General features: G+C 45.4%; 1 protein-coding gene across 4 annotated transcripts; it reads right to left on the reverse strand.

The window, feature by feature from the left end:
- Nucleotides 1–392: 392 nt before the first annotated feature.
- On the reverse strand, nucleotides 393–4,068 carry LOC120657178 (pentatricopeptide repeat-containing protein At4g21190-like). Of its 4 annotated transcripts, none has more exons than XM_039935443.1 (7): nucleotides 3,746–4,068; nucleotides 3,529–3,638; nucleotides 3,172–3,292; nucleotides 2,952–3,050; nucleotides 2,464–2,607; nucleotides 1,919–2,131; nucleotides 393–967 (listed from the first exon to the last, which is right to left on the reverse strand). In XM_039935443.1, the coding sequence occupies exons 3-7, from the start codon at nucleotides 3,289–3,291 to the stop codon at nucleotides 623–625; spliced, it is 921 nt and encodes a 306-aa protein (XP_039791377.1). In that variant the 5' UTR covers nucleotide 3,292; nucleotides 3,529–3,638; nucleotides 3,746–4,068; the 3' UTR covers nucleotides 393–622. The 4 variants fall into 4 exon arrangements, with proteins under 4 accessions (XP_039791377.1, XP_039791380.1, XP_039791378.1 ...); XM_039935446.1 differs by having other exon boundaries at nucleotides 440–967; nucleotides 2,947–3,036; XM_039935444.1 differs by having other exon boundaries at nucleotides 440–967; nucleotides 3,740–4,068.
- Between the last annotated feature and the right edge of the window lie 19,107 nt (nucleotides 4,069–23,175).

Genomic DNA, 23,175 nt, shown 5'->3' on the forward strand with positions numbered 1-23,175 from the left:
CGCTGCGGCAGGCCCTGTTTGGCGTTACGCATGAAATACTAAACGAAGTTTATTTGCAAAACATTTTCACGGATGGAAGTAATTTTTCGTGACGAATCTAATGCCGGTAATTAATCCATGATTGCCTACAGTAATGCTACAATATGCCTCTAATCATGCGGTCAAATGCCTTATTAGATTCGTCTCGCGAAATAGCGTAGGGGTTGTGGAGTTAGTTTTGTAAACTGCTTTTATTCAATAACTCTAATTAATAGTCAAAATTAGTTGCAGTAACTAGCGCTACTAAACCAAACAGGGCTCAAACATTTATATTTATAGCATAAAAGAATGATATCGATTTGTACTTAATACCATCGTTATATTTATAGCATTCAAACAATGCATGAGCCTTATGAAAGCAAATCAGGTAAATTTATTAACCAAACTCTGAAGAGCACTGTTGCAGTCAAACTAGACATAAGGTTTCACATAGTCAGTCTAAAAAGATTTGAAGACACTGACACCCATGATTTAGAGTATGACAATACAGATCGAAACAAATTGAGTGAGTACATTCTCACCAGTTCGTTGCTCTTGCCTGCTTTGATTAAGCAGGCGCAAAAATACCAACGGAAGCTCTGATCTATACATATTCAAGGTCTCCAGAAGGTGCATCATCCAATACATTCCTGTCGAGGCCACAGCTTGCTTCTTCTTCCAATTCACTATCAAGGTGTATAATTTCTGCCTCTTGCAGTTCATCTGTGCCAGGGTCTCCTTTTGTCGCCTCTTCGGTTTTACTATCAGGGTAAACCCTCATCCTGATGCGCTTGCCTTTAATGTATCGATATTCCCATTTTGGTGGCGGGTATTTCTTCTTTAACTTTTCATATTTGTCCATCATCTCTAACTTCTGAAATGCATCACCTAGCACCCGGACAATTGAACCATCAGGTCTAACACCTAGTTCCTCCATATCAGCAAAAGCCTGGAGAATTTAACAGGAATATATCACACAGTGAGAAGAGAACAGCTAAATGATTCTCCCCTACTCATGTTTCTGTTGAGTAAAAATTTTCTAACATGGGGGGGGGGGGGGGGATGGTATGAGGCCAAACCTCAACTTTAATTAAAACCGTATGCAAAGGGGTTAGCCTTATGATAGAATCATGTTACAATAATCCAAATGTCCTGTGAATGAACACATTTAAGTCCTTGAAGTTGGAATCTGACACCATCATTTATAGATATTTCTGTGCTAACAGACCAAAGTCACCACTCACCAAAATCATCTGCCTCAGAACTACATCTGCATGACACTGCTTCATAATTTATTCACTTTCCTCTTCCATGAAGAAATTCCACATGTAAAAGATATTCCTATGGCCCAAATTCCCCTGAAAAACCCTATAATGCACATCAACGGACCCCCCCCCCCCCCCCCCCCCCCCCACCCCCACCCTTTTGGAGGGCTAAGCTTCTAGCGGTTTTATTTTTTTTAAGGTATCCAGTGGCTTTATGTAAGACAGGGTCCAAGGTACCGAGTCAGATAGGAAAATGACCCCATAAAAATTTCACAATGAAAAATACATATTGTATTATTGCCTTGGAATAATGACCCTCCTCAGAAAGAAAAACTTGTCTATATGCCATTTGTAACATAATGGCTGACCATGTATATTACGCTTACGCATTGCTGAAGCAGGAGAAATTATCAACCCAGGCCTCTACAATGGTCCGTGGGCAAGTAACATCAAAGAAAAAAAAAACTTTGGCATAATGATAACAATAATTGTATCCTTGATATATCACTACTAGCAGACAGTTTTCAATTCTTTGAAGTAAAATGAATGCCCGTCAATGCAACTGGGACCAACTAGATTCAAATGCACATTTATAAGATGGCATGCTAAATAAGGGGAAAAACATCATTTCCTACCTCAAACATCTTATCGTATGCTCCCAAACTGTAATACAAAGAAATCATTCTCATGAAAAATGTACGAGGCAAACCCTCCATATATCGTGAGAATATCATTCCAAATAATTCTTCTGCTTCCTCCATCCGTCCATCCTCGATCAAAGCATTCAACAAGGTGTAATAGCTTCCCATTGTCTTCCCTGGACCTTTGTTGAACATCCATTTAATAACCTAGATCAGGAATCATGCGGTCATTGTTTTGATTCATAACAAGGGTTTGCTATTATAAAGGAGAAACTAATCCTAGCTGTAGTCTTGATACAGGAAAAAAGGTTTATACTATTAAAAAGGAGAAGCTAATTCTATTCTCTAGAATAGGGAGCAGCTAACTCTTGACTTGTCCAAGGACAAGATTACTAGCAACATTCTCCGAGGAAGGGGAATTTGTGCATATTTACATTTTACAATACAGTATGAAAATTTCACTAGAATTCCATGACAATTGATAGCAATATGTAGGAAAAAGAATTTAGCAAACCAAAACTAGGAACTTCCATTAACACCTGAATTATTCGTTTCCATTCCTTTTCATCCTCAAGTGTCTTCAGTGCCTTCTTTACTACTATCAAGGGAAACTCCAGTTCCCATGCAACAAATGAGTCAAGTGCGCCGTAAACTTCCTCCTTTACATTAGACAGACCTTTAATCTGCACGAGATGATAAAATATTGGTAGTTTCAGACACTTGATTCGACAGTGTATAAGTACAAAAATGTGTATTTGCAAAAGGCATCCTACACAAGCTATATTTCGCACCTTAGTTAGCATACAGGTAATGTCACTTAAATTTGGTAAAAATCAGTTAAGGAAACCAGGGAGACTTAACACTGAGATTTCTACAAGTACCAATAACTGAATTTTACTGCAAAAACTGAACCAAAAGATATTTCCTTGACTGTGGGGTTGTGGGAATGGCCTTACCTTAAGTGAACTCAACAACTAAAACAGGATGATGCACAGGACTATAAACAGAGAAACTAGAAGAACCTCACACATTCGACAAGCTTCTGTGACTTGGAAATAGTCCCAATTTTCTTCTGAGTTTTCCACACACGGGGATATCTCGGTCTTGGACCCCTAGCACCGCAAACCCGTTGCGTAACCGTAATAATGTTTTAGAGAAAAATAATTGTAATAAATAAGAATCTGGATAGACTGCACGGCCAGTACTAAAACAACCAAACGCATGCCACAGAGTAGAATTAAGCTCACCACTACAGACTTGAACTTTGGAGAATGTCCAACAGTAGCTCCTTCCCTAGGATATCGAACAGCAAGCCCTTCCCGTACTAAGGCAAATGCAGGCGACCAATAGTTCCTCAAGCAAAACATTCTATAAAGGAGCAGAAGATCAAATTAAGCGAGCAAGATGAAATGGTATTTAGTAGCAGGGGCGGACCCAGCATAGGACATGGGTGTACACATGTATACCCAATAATTCTCGCAAACGAAATCAAAGTCAGTAGGTAATATATTTTAACTGGATTCATATACGAATACAAATAGTTTTGTAAGGGTCTGGGGTGCTCCGTCTCGCACAGCAGAAGGAAAGAGAAGGGGCGGGCATACCTGGAGGATGCGCTCGGCGCCGGCAAAGGGCTGGGCGAAGACAGAACAAATGGCGCCGCCGCTCGCCCAATCGTCGCTGCCAGGGAAGGAAGAGCAAGGGAGGAGAGGGTCTAAGAGAAGAGAAATGTTAAGAAACGGAGCGAGGAGATGAACCTGAGGCCTTAGCGGCTGAGCCCTGAGCAGGGTGGCTTTTTCGGGCGAAAATTCCTACCCATACCCGTTCCCGTCGGGCGATGATGGGAAGCAGCGAGCGCCACCTGCGGCCGTGACTCCTGGCCGCCGAGTCTGGCGGCGTGGGCGGCACTCCTGCGGTCGGCCGCGTGCCCGCGTGCGGCGTGCCTTCCCTGCCCGTGCAGCGTCCGGACCCTGAGGAGGCGAGAGGAGAGGCGGACGACGGAGCGCGGCCTGAGCCGAGGAGGACGTGCGGCGGCGGCCGAACCCAAGAAGGGGCGAGCAGTGGGAAAGGAGGAGGCCGGAGCAGCCCGCGGCCAGGCCGGTCGGCTGCGGTGTTCAGCGTGCTGCCACCTGCGGGCTGCGGCGTGCTTTTTTTTTTACGAAACAGGAGGGGTATTCCCCCACTGGTTGTATATTAAAAGCAAAGTGCAAAAGTAGCTTGAGTACAAAGGTTAAGAAACAAAAATTAAAACAAAGAAAATTAAAAAGATTACACAAAAGCTTCTAGCCATTGGGTCATTGGAGCTTGTTTCTTGGGACTTGCTCGTAGAATAACTAGAGCGAGTTCTTTCTTGAAATGTTGCCAACACAAATCAAGGGAGGGCTGAAGACCTCTGAAGATGAAATCATTCGGTTGCATCCAAATGCACCAGCTCATAACAATGATTATATCCATAAAAAATGCCACATTCAACTGAGCTCTGAATTGATCTAAAGTTGCAAAGGGGTCATCCTGATTGATCACTAGTCCAAGTTTTGCCCAACATCCCTGAGCAAAATCACAATGGATAAAGAGATGGCTGGAGGACTCCTCAATTTGGTGAGGGCAGCAGACACGTGTGTAATTTGGCAGCTCCATGTTTTTCCTTTTTAAAAGTTCTCTTGTACTTAATCTGTCCTTTAAGAGAAGCCAGAAGAATACTTTGTGTTTACTCTGGCATGATGATCTCCAAAGCCAAAGGAATGCATTATGAGTAATTCTGTGACCAGTGAGTTCCCTGTAAGCCTTTGAGGAAGAGAAGAATGGTGAACCCCATATGTAAGTCCAGAGGTCTTTTTCATTGGTTTCCTGCAGACCATTTAAGTCATCGGCAAGCTGATGCAGCTGCTGAAATGCTTCCTGTGAGATTGGCAAGTGAAACAGTGCTGCTGGTCCATCAGCAGATTGAACTGCAGAGACTGAAATGTGTGGGTTTCTTGTAAAAGAAAAAATCTCAGGGAAGGCCTGCTTTGGAACGCGCTGTAACCACAGGCGTGCTTTTTTTTAACGTGACCTGCGGCGTAGTGTTGCTCGAAAAGACATACAAAATGTTTCTCAACTTTATCAATGGAAGACTTGGGAAATGCTTATGAAACCGCACAATCTGAGGAACGTGCAAAACATAAATTTTTGAATAAAGTCTCTCAACGTGTAACGTCTAGTGGTAACTGTAGTAAGGAAAACCAATGATGCTACATTTACAATTACATTCGAAATGTTGAAAAAAAAAGAGAAAAGGTGTCTATGTGCAGGTGATGCAAGACAAACGAAAACCACACATAGAAAACGGGGGTCATCTTTCCAAGGCCATAATAACCTCAACTATAGTCTTATTGGCTAACAATGTAACTAGGAAAAATATAGTTTGTAATGTATGTTTAAAAGAGACTATTTTTGTTATGATATATTTGCAACACATGGCATTTATTTTGATATAATAAATCTACTCTATCATTTTCTAATATCCAAACTCAACAAATATAGTATGTAGTTTGTAGTCTATGTTTAAAATCGTTGACATTGGACAACCCAAAAACATCATTTTCGTTCTACAATAGGAGGGACTATATATTATTAATTTTTTGAAAAGAAACTATATATTATTAATCGAAGAGAATTTTTGGGTGCTCAATATCAAAATTACGATAAATTTTTTCAATCTACTAGGGAAGATGTATGTGCCATAGGCACGTATTTAATTTTTCTTCCATAAAGCAAAGATGTTATTTATTTTTTTTCTAAAACTAATAAATATCTTCTTTTCCTTCCATAAAACAATGATGTCAATTAATATCATTCCAAAACTATTAATAATACACGTCTTTCTTTTCTTTCCATAAACAATGATGTCAATTATTATCTTTCCAAAAGAAAAAATGACGTGAATTATAGATTAATGTATGTGCAAAGGAAAGTATGTGCATATTAAAGAAAAGTAATATATTAATATAATATATATATATATAGTAATCTTTGCTACAGCCACCCAAGAAAAATGTCCCCAGCTGAGATAGGCAGGTTGTGCACCCAAAATATTGTACCCAGAAAGATAGCACCATTGAAATCGACGACCACGATTCAACCTCAGAGGCTTCAACGCACATCAACGATTAGAAACGCTCGGATCTCCCCGACTCAACGCAACCCCCCGCTCCCCCGCCTCCTCACGCGGCGGCCGGCTTGGACGGCCCAGGTTCGAATCCTGGTTCTCCATTTTTTCTCCCTGGTTTCTTGTTTTCCTCGCGGCCGGTCTCGGGAGCCGTCATCAGGCGCTTGGCCGAGAGGGGGAGGAGGAGGCCGCCGGGCGCTGCACAGGCAGCCCGCCGGCGGATCTGGGGGCGGCCGGCCTAGGGGCAGCGAGCCGCCGCCGGATCTCGGGCGGACGGCCTCGGGAGCCATCGCCGGGCGCGAGGGCCGAGAGGGGGAGGGAGAGGAGGAGGCCGCCGGGCGCTGCCCAGGCGGTCCGCCGGCGGATCTGGAGGCGGTCGGCCTAGGGGCAGCGAGCCACCGCCGAATCTCGGGGCGGACGACCTCGGGAGCCATCGCCGGGCGCGAGGCCTGAGAAGGGGAGGGAGAGGAGGAGGCCGCTGGGCGCTGCACGGGCGGTCCGCCAGCGGATCTGGGGCCGGCCGGCATGGGGGCAGCGAGCCGCCGGAGGATCTCGGGGCGCCACGAACCCACGGAGCCGCACGTGGTGGAGCGCACGTGCGCCGGAGAAGCGGACGTTGAGGTGGTGCGCGAGGACGCCGCCCGCTGACTCGCTCGCGATGAAGACCCGCCTCGGGTCGGCAAGCTCGGACAGCCATGGGTCGGCGGCGTTGGAGGAAGTAGGGGAGCGGGCAGCCTGGCCACGGAGCCAGAGGAGGACCGCGGCCACGTCGTCGATGGCGGCCGAACGGCGATGCTCAGGGGCGAGGCGGTAGTCAACGACGCGGATCCAGGCTCCACTGAACTCGCGTAAGTTAATCCCCTTCCCCGTTCTCGGTCTCCTCTTCGACGCCCTGTGCAGAGGAGGGAAGGCAGCAGCACTGTCTTGCTGCTGGATGCTGCACTCCTCCCTGCAGCTCCCTCAGACAGTTGTTCCGATGCGTCTCGATAAGTCACATGGATCATGTGCTTTCATTAATTTGTACTGCTTTAACATTGGAAGGGAAGAAGAACAAAGAAGCTAGATGTGTGGCGCTCACTTTTGACCTGATTTTGCTGTTATTTTTGGACGGTGCTGGTTGAGATGAGCAACACCTAGGTCACTGTTGTTGTCTACGGCCCTCGAGAGGTGGATTCCCCTACTCTGGTTACTGTGACTTTCGCATTCTTATGGGCACAACAAGTTTGAGGAAATGCTTCTGAGAGGGGATTTTCTTATGGGCACAACATGTTTGTGGCATATAATTTTAGGCCAATAATTTGGTGCTTCTGAAATGAAATGTTAATACACTGTGTTGAAAAATAGAGGAGTGCAGGCAACTGAAAGGTTTTGTCGTTACGGCTAAGCAAAATGGAGTGCATCTCGAGCCAGCGCTTGTCAAAATAATGCTGGATAAAGGCATGTTTTTGTTTGGCTATATGAATTTGCTGATATTTTCCATGCTGATATTTTCCCTGTACTTTTATATTGCAGGTTGTTCGCAAACACCCAAGCAGAAAGTTATATGCATATGGACCTGGTATGTTCTAATATATTTAGTTCTACATGTACCACTTCTTTTAAGAATATAGTGTATTTCTACATTCACTTATAGATGCTTTGTAACCAGATAATATGAGAGTATATATTACCCAGAATAATAGGTGCTTTGTTCACTGATCTTGAGCTGCACGTTCTAACAAGTACGTGAGTGACTCGATGATCAAGCTATCATGAATAATGATGTCTCTTTCATGGTTTTGCTCAGTAATTAAATTCTCTGTAGATGCAGAATTGGAAGAAGAGAGCTATACTTGGCTCTAGAAGGATATGCTGCTATTTTCCTTGGAAGATTCTTTAATCAAGAATTTCTGCTAATATTTAGGTATGTGCTACCAATATCTCTTATTGTGATTAATGATGCTCACTGTATTTCTGGATGGTGAGTTGATACCTACTTTTAGCCACTAGATATACTGCACACTAGAGAGTTCTTTGCCTTTTTTTAATAAAGAAGTTCTTTAATCTCTAAAGAGTGATGATACTGTTGTTGGACAGAAAAGAAATCGTTTCCAACAATCCATGCAACTTTGCATAACTGGATAGCAATATGAGTTACAGTCTTGATTTTAATTAATTGGAACTTGGGTAATCTTTGATGGATTAGGTGCATGCTGAAGAATCTATAAAAGTGAGCATTTCCCTCTCTAGGTATCTCCATGCTATCATACTATCTGAAGAAAGTTTAGCTAAGGTTCTTAACAGGACACTATGTTGGATAAAACCAATGCTTTCAGTAGTACTTTGGTTTGGTTCAGGAGGGGAAGTATAAAGAGCTTAACCTGAACACATTGCATTCTCCATTTACATTTTTCCTGCCCAGTCTTGAAGAATATTAACTAATCAGGAAAAATAGGATTCCCTAGGCATTTGCAACATACCAAATGCAAGGCCCTCAACCAAATAGGAATCTTTACATATTAATAACTTTCTAATGTGTTCATGCTGCAGTGAACAATTGAATTTCATGAATCCCGACAAGTACGCCGAAGCGGAATATGAGTTAGAGAGGCAAGTTGTTGCAACTTTTCATCACGGAATTCTTACTGTAGTCTGGTGGATGAAATTTACAGTTATTGCTTGGGCTGAGGCTGGTATTACTGGGACTCATGAATCTACAGTAGAATTGTGAAATGTTAAGTGCAGTTTGCTCAGCTCTGAAATCTCAGTTTTGGGTTGCTGACTATTCTTGATGCTTCCTATTTGAGTTGTTACCCTTGTGGTGCATAGCTAGAACCAAATTATGAACTGAACAACTGACACTGCCCCCAAAACATACATATAGTCGTGACCATAATTTACAATATCATAACAATGTCCCCTCATGCCTAACTTTTACAGATCAAGGAAGTAACATCACTTGTGTTTTTCTTATAATCGACAGCTAGCATTGTAGTGTGTTTGAACCTCTAAGACAGTTAGCATTATATCATGCTATCTAATTATATGCACGTGATCCCTACTATCTTATACATACCATTTACTGTGATATGAATGTTTTTCAATTATATACTTTTTTGATATTTTGAATATTTTGTCTATTTTCACCACAACTGAGTTTATGTTCCTTATTTTTACCATATATAGTTACTTAAAAATGCTTTAGTTGCTTGTTGCCAGTTGATGTGGATGGCCGGGAGCCTAGGAGTACCGTCCACGACTTGAGCATAGGCATCACCTTCTCCGTTCTGTGGCAGCCCATCGGTACCCTCCAATTCGTTGAAAAAGGTATTTGCTTTGCCTTTTGTTTAAGAAAATTCTCTCCATTCTACTTATGGTCCGTTTTATCAGCATATTTGGTACATATTACCCAGTTAATTGAAATTATCACTTTAGAATAGCTTTTCAGGGAGACTAGGAGGTAGGCTGTCCTTGAGTACCGTATCCTTGGGACCAGTTTCTTTTGCTGCATCTGCTGAATTCATATTGCGATCTGTTCAGATAATTTTTTTGTAAATTTTAATCGCCTGATGTGTGCCCACGTTGAATTATTTTGGATGTGCAAGTGACCTTAGGTGAAACATAGTCTAAAGAGATTCTGTAACTTCTTTTTTCCAGTTTCTCTCGCTTTGGACAGTGGCCTAAAAAACTTTGCTTTAATTGGTGTGTGCCAGTGGCCTAAAAAACTTTTGCCGGATCATTTAAGGAATTCTCTACATTGCTTTGGTAGATGTGTATCAGTGGCCTGAAAAACATTACGAGAAGTATATTTGCATTCTTTGGTTAGCAAAAGGTATAATGCTTGTGATATTTATTGTAGTTCCCCTTTGTATCTATTACCTTGTAGTTATACATCGGTTTAAATCCAAGTTCACAAATTATTTGATGCTGGCTTACATTTGCCACACGGCTCTGCAGTTGGAGCTGGAATACTGCTGTGTCAGGTCAGTGAACCGAAAGAACGGGAAGAAGATGCAGCGGGTATGGGTGCATGGAAAATTCATGAAGCCAACAAGCTGATGCTGACAAACCGTGAATGTTGTCTTCAACAAACTTCCACTGCTGTGGCAATTCTAGCCACCAGATCATAGTCCCTTTGCCTGACCATTCATTCTGTCTTCATAGCTGCAACTAGCGTTGTATTGGGGGACTGGAGTTTAATCTGGCCTGCCTGATCTGGCAGAATGTCGTGCTGATACGGCTCTGTTTGAGCCTCACGCCGTGATGTTTCACTGTAGGAAGGCGGAGTCAGTGTCCAGTGAGCAAGGGCGAGGCTACCAGTGTCATGCAAGCTGGATTTTTTTTTTCGATTTTGAGTTCATGTAGGCGTGGAGTGATAGTTCAAGCTGTTTCTTCAATTTTCCTAAACATGCTTGAGGAGAACATGCCTCCTCTTGTGAAAGAGGGTGCCATGAGCTTATGTAGTTTTTGCAGTGAGAAGCTGAAATAAGGGAGAGATATCTACATCTATCAGTAAGTGATCAAGTGTAGTAAATGAACCACTGTTATGGGTGTTTTTTTTCCATTTGCTTAATAGACATGTGATTCTTCTGATTGTTGATTAATGTCAGGTATCCTGTGTTTCATAAATTGCAGGGGTGACAAAGCCTTTTGCAGCACAGAGTGCAGGGAGAATTTCATGGAAGATGAGATGGAAGAAGGTGAACCCATGATATATCATCCTGCACCTCCGAGCAGCTCACCTTTGGACAATGGTCCTATTTTCCAACTGATCCGTTGAGTGAAAATTAGCAACAACTTGATATGGTCGTGTCTCAAGTGCTGCCTGAGGTTAATAAGTTGCAGCCATGGATGTGATCATGTTTGCGGAGTTGTTGCCTGAAGATTTTGTTTGTGCGGCTTACCTCACCTATTGATTTCTTTGTTTTGCGTACTTGGATCCTCATATTTTTTTGAGGACCCGGAAGAATGACTATATCTCTGGTCATATTATTATCTTGATCGGAGAGGGGCGTGTGTGTGTGTGTGTGAACTTGAGTTTGGCTGTTTGGACCTCATTTTCAGTGGCTGTTGGATGTTCAACGCTTCTGTTACTATCATGTATCTGAACCTATGTTTTGAGTATGTATTTCGGAAAGGAAATGGTAAACTATGATATCAATAAATGTTTATTTTGTAAGTTTGCAATTTATCCGTGGTGTTAGCACGGGCACCTTACTAGTCAACATATAGCGCGGGCATGGTTACTAGTACTGTAGGTAATTATGGATTTGTACATATCAATCTCTGATCCCGTAAAGAAAAACACCAAACGCACATAAATGAGCCAAAAATTCCTGATTTTTGCTTGAACATTGGAAACGTATTGAATGCATTTGGTGCACACCCCATCTTTTTCGCTACTACTAGTGAGGTTCATCCTGACGTGAACAGGACTGATTGGTGCTGCCTGTACTTGTCAAAGGCTGTTCACAAGCCAAGGATGGAATTGGGGTTTTTCTGCTTTCAACTACAAGGCAGGTTGAGATATGATGTGTTTTTTCATGCTTACAACAGATGGATGGCAGATTGGCAGGTAGATGGTTTCTGTAAAAAACTCAGTGAATTTGAATCCAATTGATTATCTGTAAATAAGTAAGAGAATGACAATCCATGCTTCAGAAATCAATTGTGCGAGCTCGTCGTGTAATCTACAGCTTGTACAAGGCAAGCAGAGGCAGAGCCATGTGCGTGCTCTGAGCGTGAATGCGATGTGTGCTCTGAGCCTTTCTGTTTTTGTGCAACCTCTGTTCAACGTCTCTGTGCCTTTACACCCCCCCGCGCCCGCACCTATTCCCACTCCACATAGCAAGGCATCACTCTCGGTCCGTGCCCATCTTCTCCTCTCGTCTCTCTCGGTTTGTACAGACTACAAGCTCTTGTTCTTGTTCTAGTTCAATTCAGCTGAGCATTCAGACAGTTTAACTTGCCATTTTGCTGCAGCTCGACGGCGACGGGGTGGAAAGCACGCCGAAGTGAAGGAGCATGAAGTGAAGAAAAGCCCTTCACCTTCTCCCCCATTTATTCTCACTCCACATAGCCAGGCATCACTCTCGGTCCGTACCCATCTTCTCCTCTCCTCTCTCTCGGTCTGTGCAGACTACAACTTGTTCTAGTTCAGTTCAGCTGAGCATTCAGACAACAAATCCCGTGAAAGCGTCAGTTTATTAGCTTGCCATTTTGATGCAGTTCGCTGGCTATGGGGAGTGTTGGATATTGAGGTGGCCCTAATACCCACCAAGTTGAGGATCTACCCCTATGACACACCAACTCACTCCAGAGTCGGTCAGCTTCTAGTTACTTAGTGTACCGGGTCGTTTTGACGGCAGAGCCGCCTTTTGCTTCCGGGAGGCAGAGCCTACCAACAGATGAAGCTGGCTTCCGGGTGACAGAGCCAACCTTCGATGAAGCCCAGACCCTTTTGTGATCCTAGGTGACAGAGCCAACTTTCGATGGATCACAACTTATACACTAAGTACTTAGGCTTAACCGGGAGACTAACACTTATAAAGACACTTTATTGGAGCAACAAAATTACAAAGGAACACACACCTTTAAGTGGCTAGCCTAGCACTCACCCTTCTAGCCCTACCACAACTCATCTACTTTGCTCATGGATGGATGCCATGGCAAGGAGGAGGGCTCTATTTATAGGTCAAGGGGAACCATGGTATTAGGACAAGTGTCCCCCTTCTAGAGAATTCCAAAAATATTCTAACATTTTCAAAATTTTACTTATTACTAATTCTAGAGTACTCCATGGAAAATATCTCATTCTTGCTTAGTGGAGAATGTTCTAGAGGGTTGCCTTGCATTCCTTTCAATACTCCCCCTCAAGGCGCTTCTATCTAGAGATGTCTTGCAAACCACGCCAAGTGCCTCTCGAAACTTCTCGAACTTTGCTTTGTGAAGGCACTTGGTGAGGATATCCGCAATCTGTTCTTCTGTCTTAGTAGGCACCATCTCAATTTTCCCTTCAAGTACCTTTTCTCTTATGTAGTGATAATGAACTTCTATGTGCTTGGTCCTTGCATGGAATACCGGATTTTCCGCCAATCGAATAGAAGATAGATTATCACAGAAAATCCTTACTTGGTATTCTGCCGGCTGGTGAAGATCCTCCATTAACTGCTTGAGCCAGGTGCTTTCTTGTGCTGCCATTGCCGCCGATCGATACTCTGCTTCAGTACTAGACAATGCCATAGTTGGTTGTCTGTTACTGCACCATGATATAGCTCCAGATCCAAGACTAAAGAAGTATCCCGTAGTTGATCGCCGTGTGCAACTATCCCCAGCATAGTCGGCATCGCAATATCCCATAACCTGGCAGTCTATTGTCTTCTTATACATAATACCAAAGTTGATGGTGCCCTTGACATACCTGAGGATACGCTTGACTGCATCAAGATGAGGCTTCTTTGGTTTGCTCATGTATTGACTAACTACTCCAACTGGATAGGAAATATCTGGCTGGGTTAGCGTAAGGTAGATTAGACTCCCGACCAGCTGTCGATACATAGTCATGTCCTCCAAGTCATTTCCTTCATCTTCCTGCAGCCTCACATTGGGATCCATAGGAGTAGATATAGGCTTGCAGTCAAGCATTCCATACCTTTGTAGGAGATCCTTGGCATATTTCTGTTGTCCCAGAAATAGCCCTTCCTTTATGCGCTCCACCTCAAGTCCGAGGAAATGTTTCAACTCTCCAAGCTCCTTCATTTGAAAGCGGACTGAGAGATTTTCTCTTGTCCTTTGTATTTCCTCGGAGTAATCTCCCGTGATAATCAAATCATCAACATAGACTAGGACTATTGCTAGTCTTCCTTCCTTCGCCTTCACAAATAAGCTAGAGTCTGATGGAGCGACTTTGAAACCACTCTGTACGATAAACTCACCGATCTTCCCCGTACCATGCTCGTGGAGCTTGCTTTAAGCCATAAAGTGTCTTCTTTAGTTTGCATACATAGTCGGGGTGGATCTTGCTCTCGAAGCCTCTAGGTTGCTCTATATAGATATCCTTATCAAGCTCACCATGTAGGAATGCATTCTTGACATCTATCTGCCACAAGCTCTAAGACTTGCAAGCAGCCAATGCTAGCAAGACTCGAATAGTTGTGATTTTTGCCACCGGGCTAAATGTTTCTTCATAGTCTAGCCCATACTGTTGAGAGAAACCCCGAGCAACAAGTCGAGCCTTATACCATTCAATTGAGCCATCATATAGGCTTTACTTTATTTGGCTTTGGCACTAAATCCCATGTTTGATTATCATTTAGTGCCTTAATTTCTTCCTCCATCGCCTTACGCCACTGAGGACCTTTTGATGCTTCTTCATATGAAGATGGCTCAACAAGTATAGGCTCATCAACAAAGGCAGCATTTGCATACCTTGGATTAGGTTTGATCTTCCTTGTTGTCCTCCGTAGTTTTTGAATAGGCTCTTCAAGCTCTATTTGTGGCAATTGAGGGTCTTCTGGTGTCATATGATGTACACTGGTCTTCCATGGGCTCTTGGCTTTCACTGATGAACCCTCTTTATTTTCACTTGGAGTTTGTGCCTCCTCCTCGTCTTCTATGATTTCTTCTGGAACCTCCTCCAATATTTTAGAATCAGGTAACTCAAACATTTTCAGATGATCACCAAGCAGAAGCTTCATCAAACACCACATTTCTTGAGGTGTGGCACTTTCCTGTGGTTGGATCGCAGCATCTCCAACCTTTTCGTGCATCATCATATCCGACAAAGATGCACCGAATTGCCTTCTTCTCAAACTTGTTCCTTAGATGATCAGGCACAAACATGTAGCAGACACAACCAAACACTTTGAGATGGCTTACCACTGGCTTCAGCTTCCATAGCAACTCATGGGGAGATTTGAAACCCAGCTTTGGTTGAGGTAGCCTATTAATGATATAGATTGCCGTCCTCATACACTCAGCCCAAAATCTTCCAGGCACATTCTTGGCATGGAGCATACTTCAGCAAGTTTCAGCAAGGTGACGATTCTTGCGCTCTGCTACTCCATTCTGTTGTGAAGTATTTGGACATGTCAATTGCCTTCTTATCTTGTGCTCCTTGAGATAGATAGTGAACTCATTTGACAGATACTCCCTTCCATTATCAGTGCGGAGGCATAGAATTTTCGTGTTGAGTTCACCTTCTATCTTCTCCTTGAACTCCTTAAACTTTGTAAAAGTTTCAGACTTCTCTTTCATAAACTAAACCCAGACATACCTTGAGAAGTCATCAATAAACGTCTCCATGTATCTCATTCCTCCAATAGATATTTGCTTGACTGGGCCAAAGACATCTGAGTGTATGAGCTCCAAAGGTGCCTTCGATCGATGCTCTGACTCCTTGTATGGCAATTGATGAGCCTTGCCATACTGACAACCGGCACACACTATGTCTATCCGGATGTCTATTTGAGGAAGCCCTTTCACCACTTGTTTCTGCATCATCTCCTTCAATTTATTGTAGTTAACATGTCCAAGACGCGCATGCCACAGATCACCGGTCTCATTTCTTCGAGTCTTGTCCACATAAGCAGATTCAGCTGAGAGGACATAGACCGATTGTCTCCTCCTTCCTTCCATGATGGGTGCGCCAATCACCTTTAATTTTCTGAAAATCGCCAGACCTTCTGGCCCAAAGAGCACATATTTTCATTCTGCTGTCAATTGAGGGACTGACAGCAGATTTTTCTTTAAACCAGGAACATGATAAACCTTCTCAAGTTGGAGTTGCTGAGGACCATACCTTGGAATGACCGCCTTCCCAACATGAGAGATAGATAATTTCGAGTTGTCTGCCATCAACACTACTCTTCTTCCCTTGTAGTCGGTCATATCTTCTAACTTCTTGTCATCATTGGTCATGTGATTAGAGCACCCAGAGTCAATGATCCAGTCCTCCTTATAATTAACTACCGGATCAGTTATTGCTGCAAAAGCAGCTGCCTCCATGTCCTCCTCCAACTTATCTTCTTCAATTTCTTGAGAAAACCCAGCTTCAACATCCCACTCTTCTTCGCTGATGTATGCTTCCTCCTTCTCTTGTGTGGTAGTGGCCATATTCCCTTCAAAGCGCCTCACATTTCCTTCAAAGTGCCTCACATTCCCTTCAAAGCGCCTCCTTGACAATCGACATTCTCAAGCAAAATGACCTTGCTTACCGCAATTGTAGCATTCATCATTCTCTCTTCTTGGCTGTTGTTGCTGCTGGTCTTCTCGTCCATGGGCTCCCCCTGAAGAACCACTTCTTTCCTTTGGGTGATGCTTGCCACCATCTGACCACCTTGGTTCCATTGACTCCGAGGTGGACCCTTCTTCTTACTTGTGAAGAGCGCCTCCTCCTGCTCCTTTATAGTAATAGTGCCCATCTTCTTGGCTAACTCCTCCTGATTAGCCAACAAATTTTCTAGCTCCACCAATGAAGGTTGAGTAGGCCACCCTGTTATTGCGGCTATAAACCCATGATATTCGGGTCTAAGGCCATTGATGACAATTCTCCTCATACGAGCCTCAGCAACCTTCTCATCTGGTGCAAGCTCGGATATCTCTCGACAGATAGATTTTACTTTTGTGAAATACTGACCAATAGTCAGAGTGTCTTGAGAGATACCTGATAACTCCTTCTCTAAGAGTTGGAGGCTCCTTCTCTAAGAGTTGGAGGCGTGCTTCATTCTTCTTGGAGAATAATTTTTCCAGAGTCTCCCAAGCTTCCTTCGGGGTCTCCGCATCCCGTATGTGCTCTAGTAGATCCTCTTCAATGGTCGTTTTTAGCACAAACATAGCCTTTCCAGCCTTGATGCGCCATTTTCGCAAAGCTTCGGCTCCATTCGTCTTTCCAGAACTATCACCACTCTCCTTTGGTAGAGGCACAGTTTCGGTTCCTGCAACAACCTCCCATAGGTCCTGACCTTATAGGTATGTCTCCATGCAGGTCTTCGAATAGCCATAGTTATGACTATTGAGCTTCTTGATCCCACTGCTTGCGCCAGCAAGATCTGCCATGGTGAATGACGCCCAGCGTCAAGTAAGCTTCTTGGTCCCAGACCAATTAGCTTCACAGTCCCTGACTGTGCTCCGGCAGAGTTTCCCCTTAGCGCCTTGATGTAGCACCGAACGCAGCAAGCACCCTGTGCTCACTGAAGCCTCCTTTGGACGGTCCCGGACCGCACCGCTCTGATACCAATTGTTGGATATTGAGGTGGCCCTAATACCCACTAAGTTGAGGATCTACCCCTATGACACACCAACTCACTCCAGAGTCGGTCAGCTTCTAGTTACTTAGTGTACCGGGTCCTTTTGACGGTAGAGCCGCCTTTTGCTTCCGGGAGGCAGAGCCTACCAACAGATGAAGCTGGCTTCCGGGTGACAGAGCCAACCTTCGATGAAGCCCAGACCCTTTTGTGATCCTGGGTGACAGAGCCAACCTTCGATGGATCACAACTTATACACTAAGTACTTAGGCTTAACCGGGAGACTAACACTTATAAAGACACTTACTTTATTGGAGCAACAAAGTTACAAAGGAACACACACCTTTAAGTGGCTAGCCTAGCACTCACCCTTCTAGCCCTACCACAACTCATCTACCTTACTCATGGATGGATGCCATGGCAAGGAGGAGGGCTCTGTATCAAGGGGAACCATGGTATTAGGACAAGTGTCCCCCTTCTAGAGAATTCCAAAAATATTCTAACATTTTTAAAATTTTACTTATTACTAATTCTAGAGTACTCCATGGAAAATATCTCATTCTTACTTAGTGGAGAATGTTCTAGAGGGTTGCCTTGCATTCATTTCAATAGGGAGGAAAGGACGCCGAAGTGAAGAAGGAACATGAAGTGAAGAAAAGCCCTTCGCCTCCTCCCCCGTCTATTCTTTAGGAGGTAAGAGTTCAAATAGATCAAAGCCCTTGAATATTAGGAGAAAAGCACTGAATTTTGATTAACGGGCTTTTTGCAAGCCAAAAGTTTACACTTGGTCTTCAGCAATTGGGAAAATTTGCTGGCAGACACCGTTAAAAGGTGACATTTGCTCCAAACCACTAAAAAAGAGTCTCTTTGCTAGGAGACACTATACAATTACATCCCTTTGCTGTGAGACACTATGAGCTATAAAATAATATTTTCGTTTAAATGAGCTCCAAAATATTAAAACCTGGACAAATATACCCTTTCTCCACACCCTGTACCATTGGGGGGCTTGCTGAGGCACACCGCACACGGGAGCCAAGTAAGAGCAGGCAAAATTAAAGAAACATGGAATCAAGGAGAGGAATGAAAGAAACAGAGCGAGAGAGAAGAGGGAGAGCGAGAGCAAGCTGAGCGGCAGAGCCGCACCGCTGCAGGCTAGCAGCAAAGCGCGGCCCCCACGGCTCCTTGCTCCGCACCACAGCCACATCCTCGCATTGCCTCGCTGGTCCGGCCGGTTTGGCGACGGGAGCTGCCATTGCTGCGCTTTTCCTTCAGAACGGCCACCGAAGCGGCACAAACAGCACCACCTTCAGGAGCGGGCACCGCGGGAGCGAGTAGGCGGACTGTCGGGCCACAATCCTCCTGGACCTGGAGCGAGAGCTGCAGGAGCGTGCGCTGTGGGTCTCCGGGATTGGGCTGCGACACGCACTACTACAATAGCACCCTGCAAAAACGGGCAAAATAGCACTACAACAACGGGCACCATGGCCGTTGCTACGTTAATGTCATTGCAGGCTCCACCACAGCAATAACGGTCCTAACGCCCGTTATTGAAAATACACACTGCTATAATGGTCACAGTGACATCATCTAGTCCATTTTTGAAAATGGACACGATGACATCAGCATGCCCGTTATTGCAGTGATTTTTGATAAAATAAAAAAAGCCCTATTACCAATAATCTGCTCCACTGTCAGATTACAGGTAACAAAGGCTTAACAGCACCATAAAGTATTACAACATCACAATTAGCACAAATTGATAATACCGCTACAATACACAATTTTTTTGTTAAAACATAAAAAAATCCGTCGGCCCCACCAGTCTGCCGCCAAGCCCATCACCTCGCCGAGCGCCGCTGCCCGCGGACCGTTGCCGGGAGGGGCAGAGCGCCGCCGCCCGCCGGTGCTGCGGGCCGGATCCGCTGTACTAGGGGCCCCGTAGCCCGGATCCACCGCCGGGGGCGCGCGCGACGAGCCCCGACGAGCCCCGCCACTCGGATCCGCCGACGGGGGCGCGCGCCGCCCGGATCCGCTGCCGTGGGGCTGCCATCGCTGTGCCATGAGAGAGAGGGGGAGGGAAGGAGAGTGGCGCCGCCCGTCGGGCCGCCAGTCCGCCACGCCATGGGGGCTCGCCAGCCCCCACGCTCGCCGACCCCCGTGGACGCCGCCCCGCACGCCAGCCACCACGCCATGGGGACTCGCCAGCACCTGCGCACGCCGCCCCCACGCGCCAGGTCACCACGCCATGGGGGCTCGCCGGCCCCGTGCTCGCGAGTCTCGGGGAGGGAGGGACGGAGGCGGGCGAGCATGAGCGGGGGAGGAGAAGTTGGAGAAGAGGGACCGAGAGAGGGAGAGAGAGATGAGAGGAGGCCGGTGGCTTTGAGGGAGACAGAGAGGGGATGGATCCGGCTCATAATATTTGGACCAATGGGAGAGCTCCACTTTGAAGCCATGGATCGATGATGTGGCAAGTGTGTTTCTCTAATTGCATTCCAATGCATTTTAATATAGTCAAATGAGCTCAAATGAAAAAATTATAAACTACAAAGTTTTAGATCTCGTCGAGCTTTACAACTATGATATAGAACTTATTTACATCCAAAGTCATTTGAAAATTTTAAAAATTTAAAATTTGGAATCGAAAAGCTTATAATGATATTTTGAAGTAGAAAACAATGTCAGATAAAAAAGTGTACAACTTATAATGATATTTAGACTAGCTTCATATGTGAAAAATATATATGTTTGAAATTTTATTTAGGAATCAAACGATAAAAATCGGGTGAGATGTTGTATTTTTAATAACGACTGGTGATGACATCATCGCCGACCGTTATTGCAGTGGGTATTTCTAATAGGGTCAGTTGGATCCATGCCACTCCAATTTCTTGAAATTGGATCTCATGTTGAAAATCATGCCATTGAGTGGCATGATTTTCAACATGACACCCAATTTCACGGAGTTGTGGTGGCATGAATCGAATTTTCCCTTTCTAATAACGGCGTGAGATGACATCATCTCCGGCCGTTATTGTAGTAATTTTTAATAACGGCCGGCTATGACGTCAGCAATGCCCGTCACTATTGTTTCACCTCCGTTTCTAATAACGCTGTCATCGCTGACGTCATACATGCCCGTTACTGTAGTGGCCACAGCAATAACGTTCCCACTTGATGACGTCAGCAATCAGGCACTACAATAACACCTTTTGGTGTGCCCGTTATTAGTGGAAAATAGACAGTATTATTACAAGAGACTTGTGTAGTAGTGACGGAGGACTCCCTTGGAGATGGTGCGGGCGCTGCCTTGCTCTGGAGGTGAAGCATGCTGCTGCAATGGAGGTGAGTCACGCGAGAGGATAAAGGCCTACCGCATGCTAAGAAATGGTTACGCATTTACGCTGCAGCCTGGAGGGACTAATCTACCTGCGCTTGAGCGATAGGATCATAGGATAAGGCCCTAAGGCTGCGGGGCTATACTTGTCTTTTCTTGTTGCTCTACAATTAAACTGAATAGTAATAGATGTAGTGTCTCCTGGCAAAGGGGTATAAATTTACGGTGTCTTCTAGCAAAGATACTTTTGTTTAGTGGTTTGGAGCAAAAGACTTCTTTTAACGGTGTCCAGTAGCAAATTTTGCCTCAGCAATTTTAGGGAAAAACAGGGGGCCTAAAAAAACTGGAAAAGGATTACATATTCAAAAAAATAAAACACCAGGCTTCGTTCACTGCGTAGTCTGCTGATTTCCACCTATAGCTCCATTCTCGAGCATCAGTTTTGCAAGCACACCAGAGTCTCTCATACGAAGGGGGAAGGCTGTTGAACACCACCTCGTTGCGATGCTTCCACAGGTTCCAACATACTAGCACGCCATTTTCTGCAGATTTCTTGTCGATTCATCCACGGCCGGCGACGGGGAGGAAAGCACGCCGGGGACGGGGAGGAAGTGAAGAAGGAACATGAAGTGAAGGAAAGCACCCCTGGTATGTTACTGTTGCTTTTATTATTACTATTGAAGTATGTATGCATCCTATGGAACACTAACATCCCATGCATGCTTCGATCTGAGGAATGTTGAGTACTCTATCCTGCCTGTGATGAGTGAATTATCAACCGTGCAGTGTGATCATGAGCTTGGTCTTTGGATTGCAGGTACACGGGCGTCGAGTGTCGACAGAGAGCTGCCGTGGAGGTGCTGTGGCCGATGGACCGTGCGGTGGACGGCGGTGAAGGGCAGCCAGGACCGGAGCTCATACCGGGCGGTAGCTATGGTGTCCATTCCTGGATCGAGGGTGCAAGCGGCGACGGAAGGCGGGTTTCTTGGTTTGCGCCACAAAACCAAGCAGGCGGACGGCGGTTGAAGACGTCAAGTCGTGGAGGCACGGGCGTCGGTCTCGGGACTGACGGAGGCGACGGGCGTGGACGACGTCTAGGGCCTCGCTGCGGGCGAGGAGGTGACGGGCGTCGAGCGGCGTCTAGGGCCGTCAGAAGGCCGAGGTGGGAACGGCGTCTAGGGCCACGGCGTGGAGGCGGGAATCTTCCCGCGCGAGGAGTTTTTGCGGTTTTCTCAAAACCGGCCATCTACCCGGGTTTCACGGACCTTCCAAAACCGTGGACCAGATCTTCATCAAGATAGTGGCATCGTGGAGAAGACTTCGTTCCGAAGAAAGAACCTCAGCTGTCAGATGAGATCGTGTACAGGGGGATGCTGCAGACCAACCGGTCTGACCGGTCCCTGGCACCGGTCTGACCGGTCTAACCAACCGGTCTGACCGGTCCATGGAACCGGTCTGACCGGTCTCCGCGGGTATAAATACCCCTTCACTTGTATTAGGTTAGTGCGGCTTTTGTATCTCGTCCGTGGATTGCTTGTTCCTCCAGGCCGCCGCCCCTATGTCTCTCTCCCCCGTTCTTCTCTTTAGAGTAGGATTTGATTATGAATTTGTGAGACTTTGTATTGGATTTGATTGAGAAAGGAGGCCCCATCCTACTTGTGCCCTCTGGGCTTTTGAATCAATCCAATCACGTCCCTCTTGTGCTCATTTGTGATGGATTATCTTTTCGTTCTTGGTGCACATGATCGCGATGGTTCGTAGAGCTCTTTGTAGTGATTCCCGTACCCCTAGCCTCGTGCCAAACCCTCTGGAATCACGAGTTCCTACGAATTGAAGTTTTTGAGTTCTTGAGAAAACCCCAATCCTTCTTGATCTTCCCTTAAATTCTCAAGTTTCTTTGATCTTTTGGGAAAGATCTCTTGGAGATATGTTCGCAGGTTAGTTGCGGAGGTATCCTATAAGTTTCACTGGATTTGGACTTCGTTTGCTCGAGATTCTTCTTTTGAACTCTTGTTCACGGGTTTTTCTGGGTGGCACCGGTCAGACCGGTCAGACCGGTCAAGACCTGTTCAGGCCACGACCGGTCAGACCGGTCCAGACCGGTCCAGGCAGTCGAGTTCTGCGATTTGCATCCTATTGACTCTTTTGCTTCCGCGTAGCTTCCTAGGGCTTTTCGCAAGGAGATAGCTGGTCCATAGCTACTCTCTCGCCTTAGGTTCGAGGGCTTGTGGTGATTTTCGGGATATAGGCCGACGGATCGATTTCGAGAGAAATTTTGATCAGCTCCCGTTCAACCCCCTCTGGTCGCCAGTTTCGGTCCCTCACGATCATGCTTTGCTCCAGCGCAAGCATGGAGACGGAGGCGAAGTGCAGCACGTTGGGCCAGGTGTGGGAGCTCTACGATCTCCGCAAGGCGAGGAACATGCCCCGCGTGAACAGCCTGATGCTGCTCACCGGGGCCTTGATTGCGTTCGTCGCGGCAATTAGCTGCTTTGCTCCCCGGTACCGACACCATCCAATAGTTGGTCTTTTCTTCCTCGCCGCC

The sequence above is a fragment of the Panicum virgatum genome, chromosome 1N, assembly GCF_016808335.1.
Source record: "Panicum virgatum strain AP13 chromosome 1N, P.virgatum_v5, whole genome shotgun sequence".
Taxonomy (NCBI): Eukaryota; Viridiplantae; Streptophyta; class Magnoliopsida; order Poales; family Poaceae; genus Panicum; species Panicum virgatum.

Excerpts from the sequence above, each read along its gene's own strand:
- LOC120657178 (XM_039935443.1), bottom strand. The coding sequence starts at position 3,291 with ATGTTTTGCTTGAGGAACTATTGGTCGCCTGCATTTGCCTTAGTACGG. Across the intron at positions 2,608-2,951 it reads CACAGAAGCTTGTCGAATGT|ATTAAAGGTCTGTCTAATGT; the intron begins GTGAGGTTCTTC and ends CATCTCGTGCAG. Across the intron at positions 2,132-2,463 it reads AATGGAAACGAATAATTCAG|GTTATTAAATGGATGTTCAA; the intron begins GTGTTAATGGAA and ends TTCCTGATCTAG.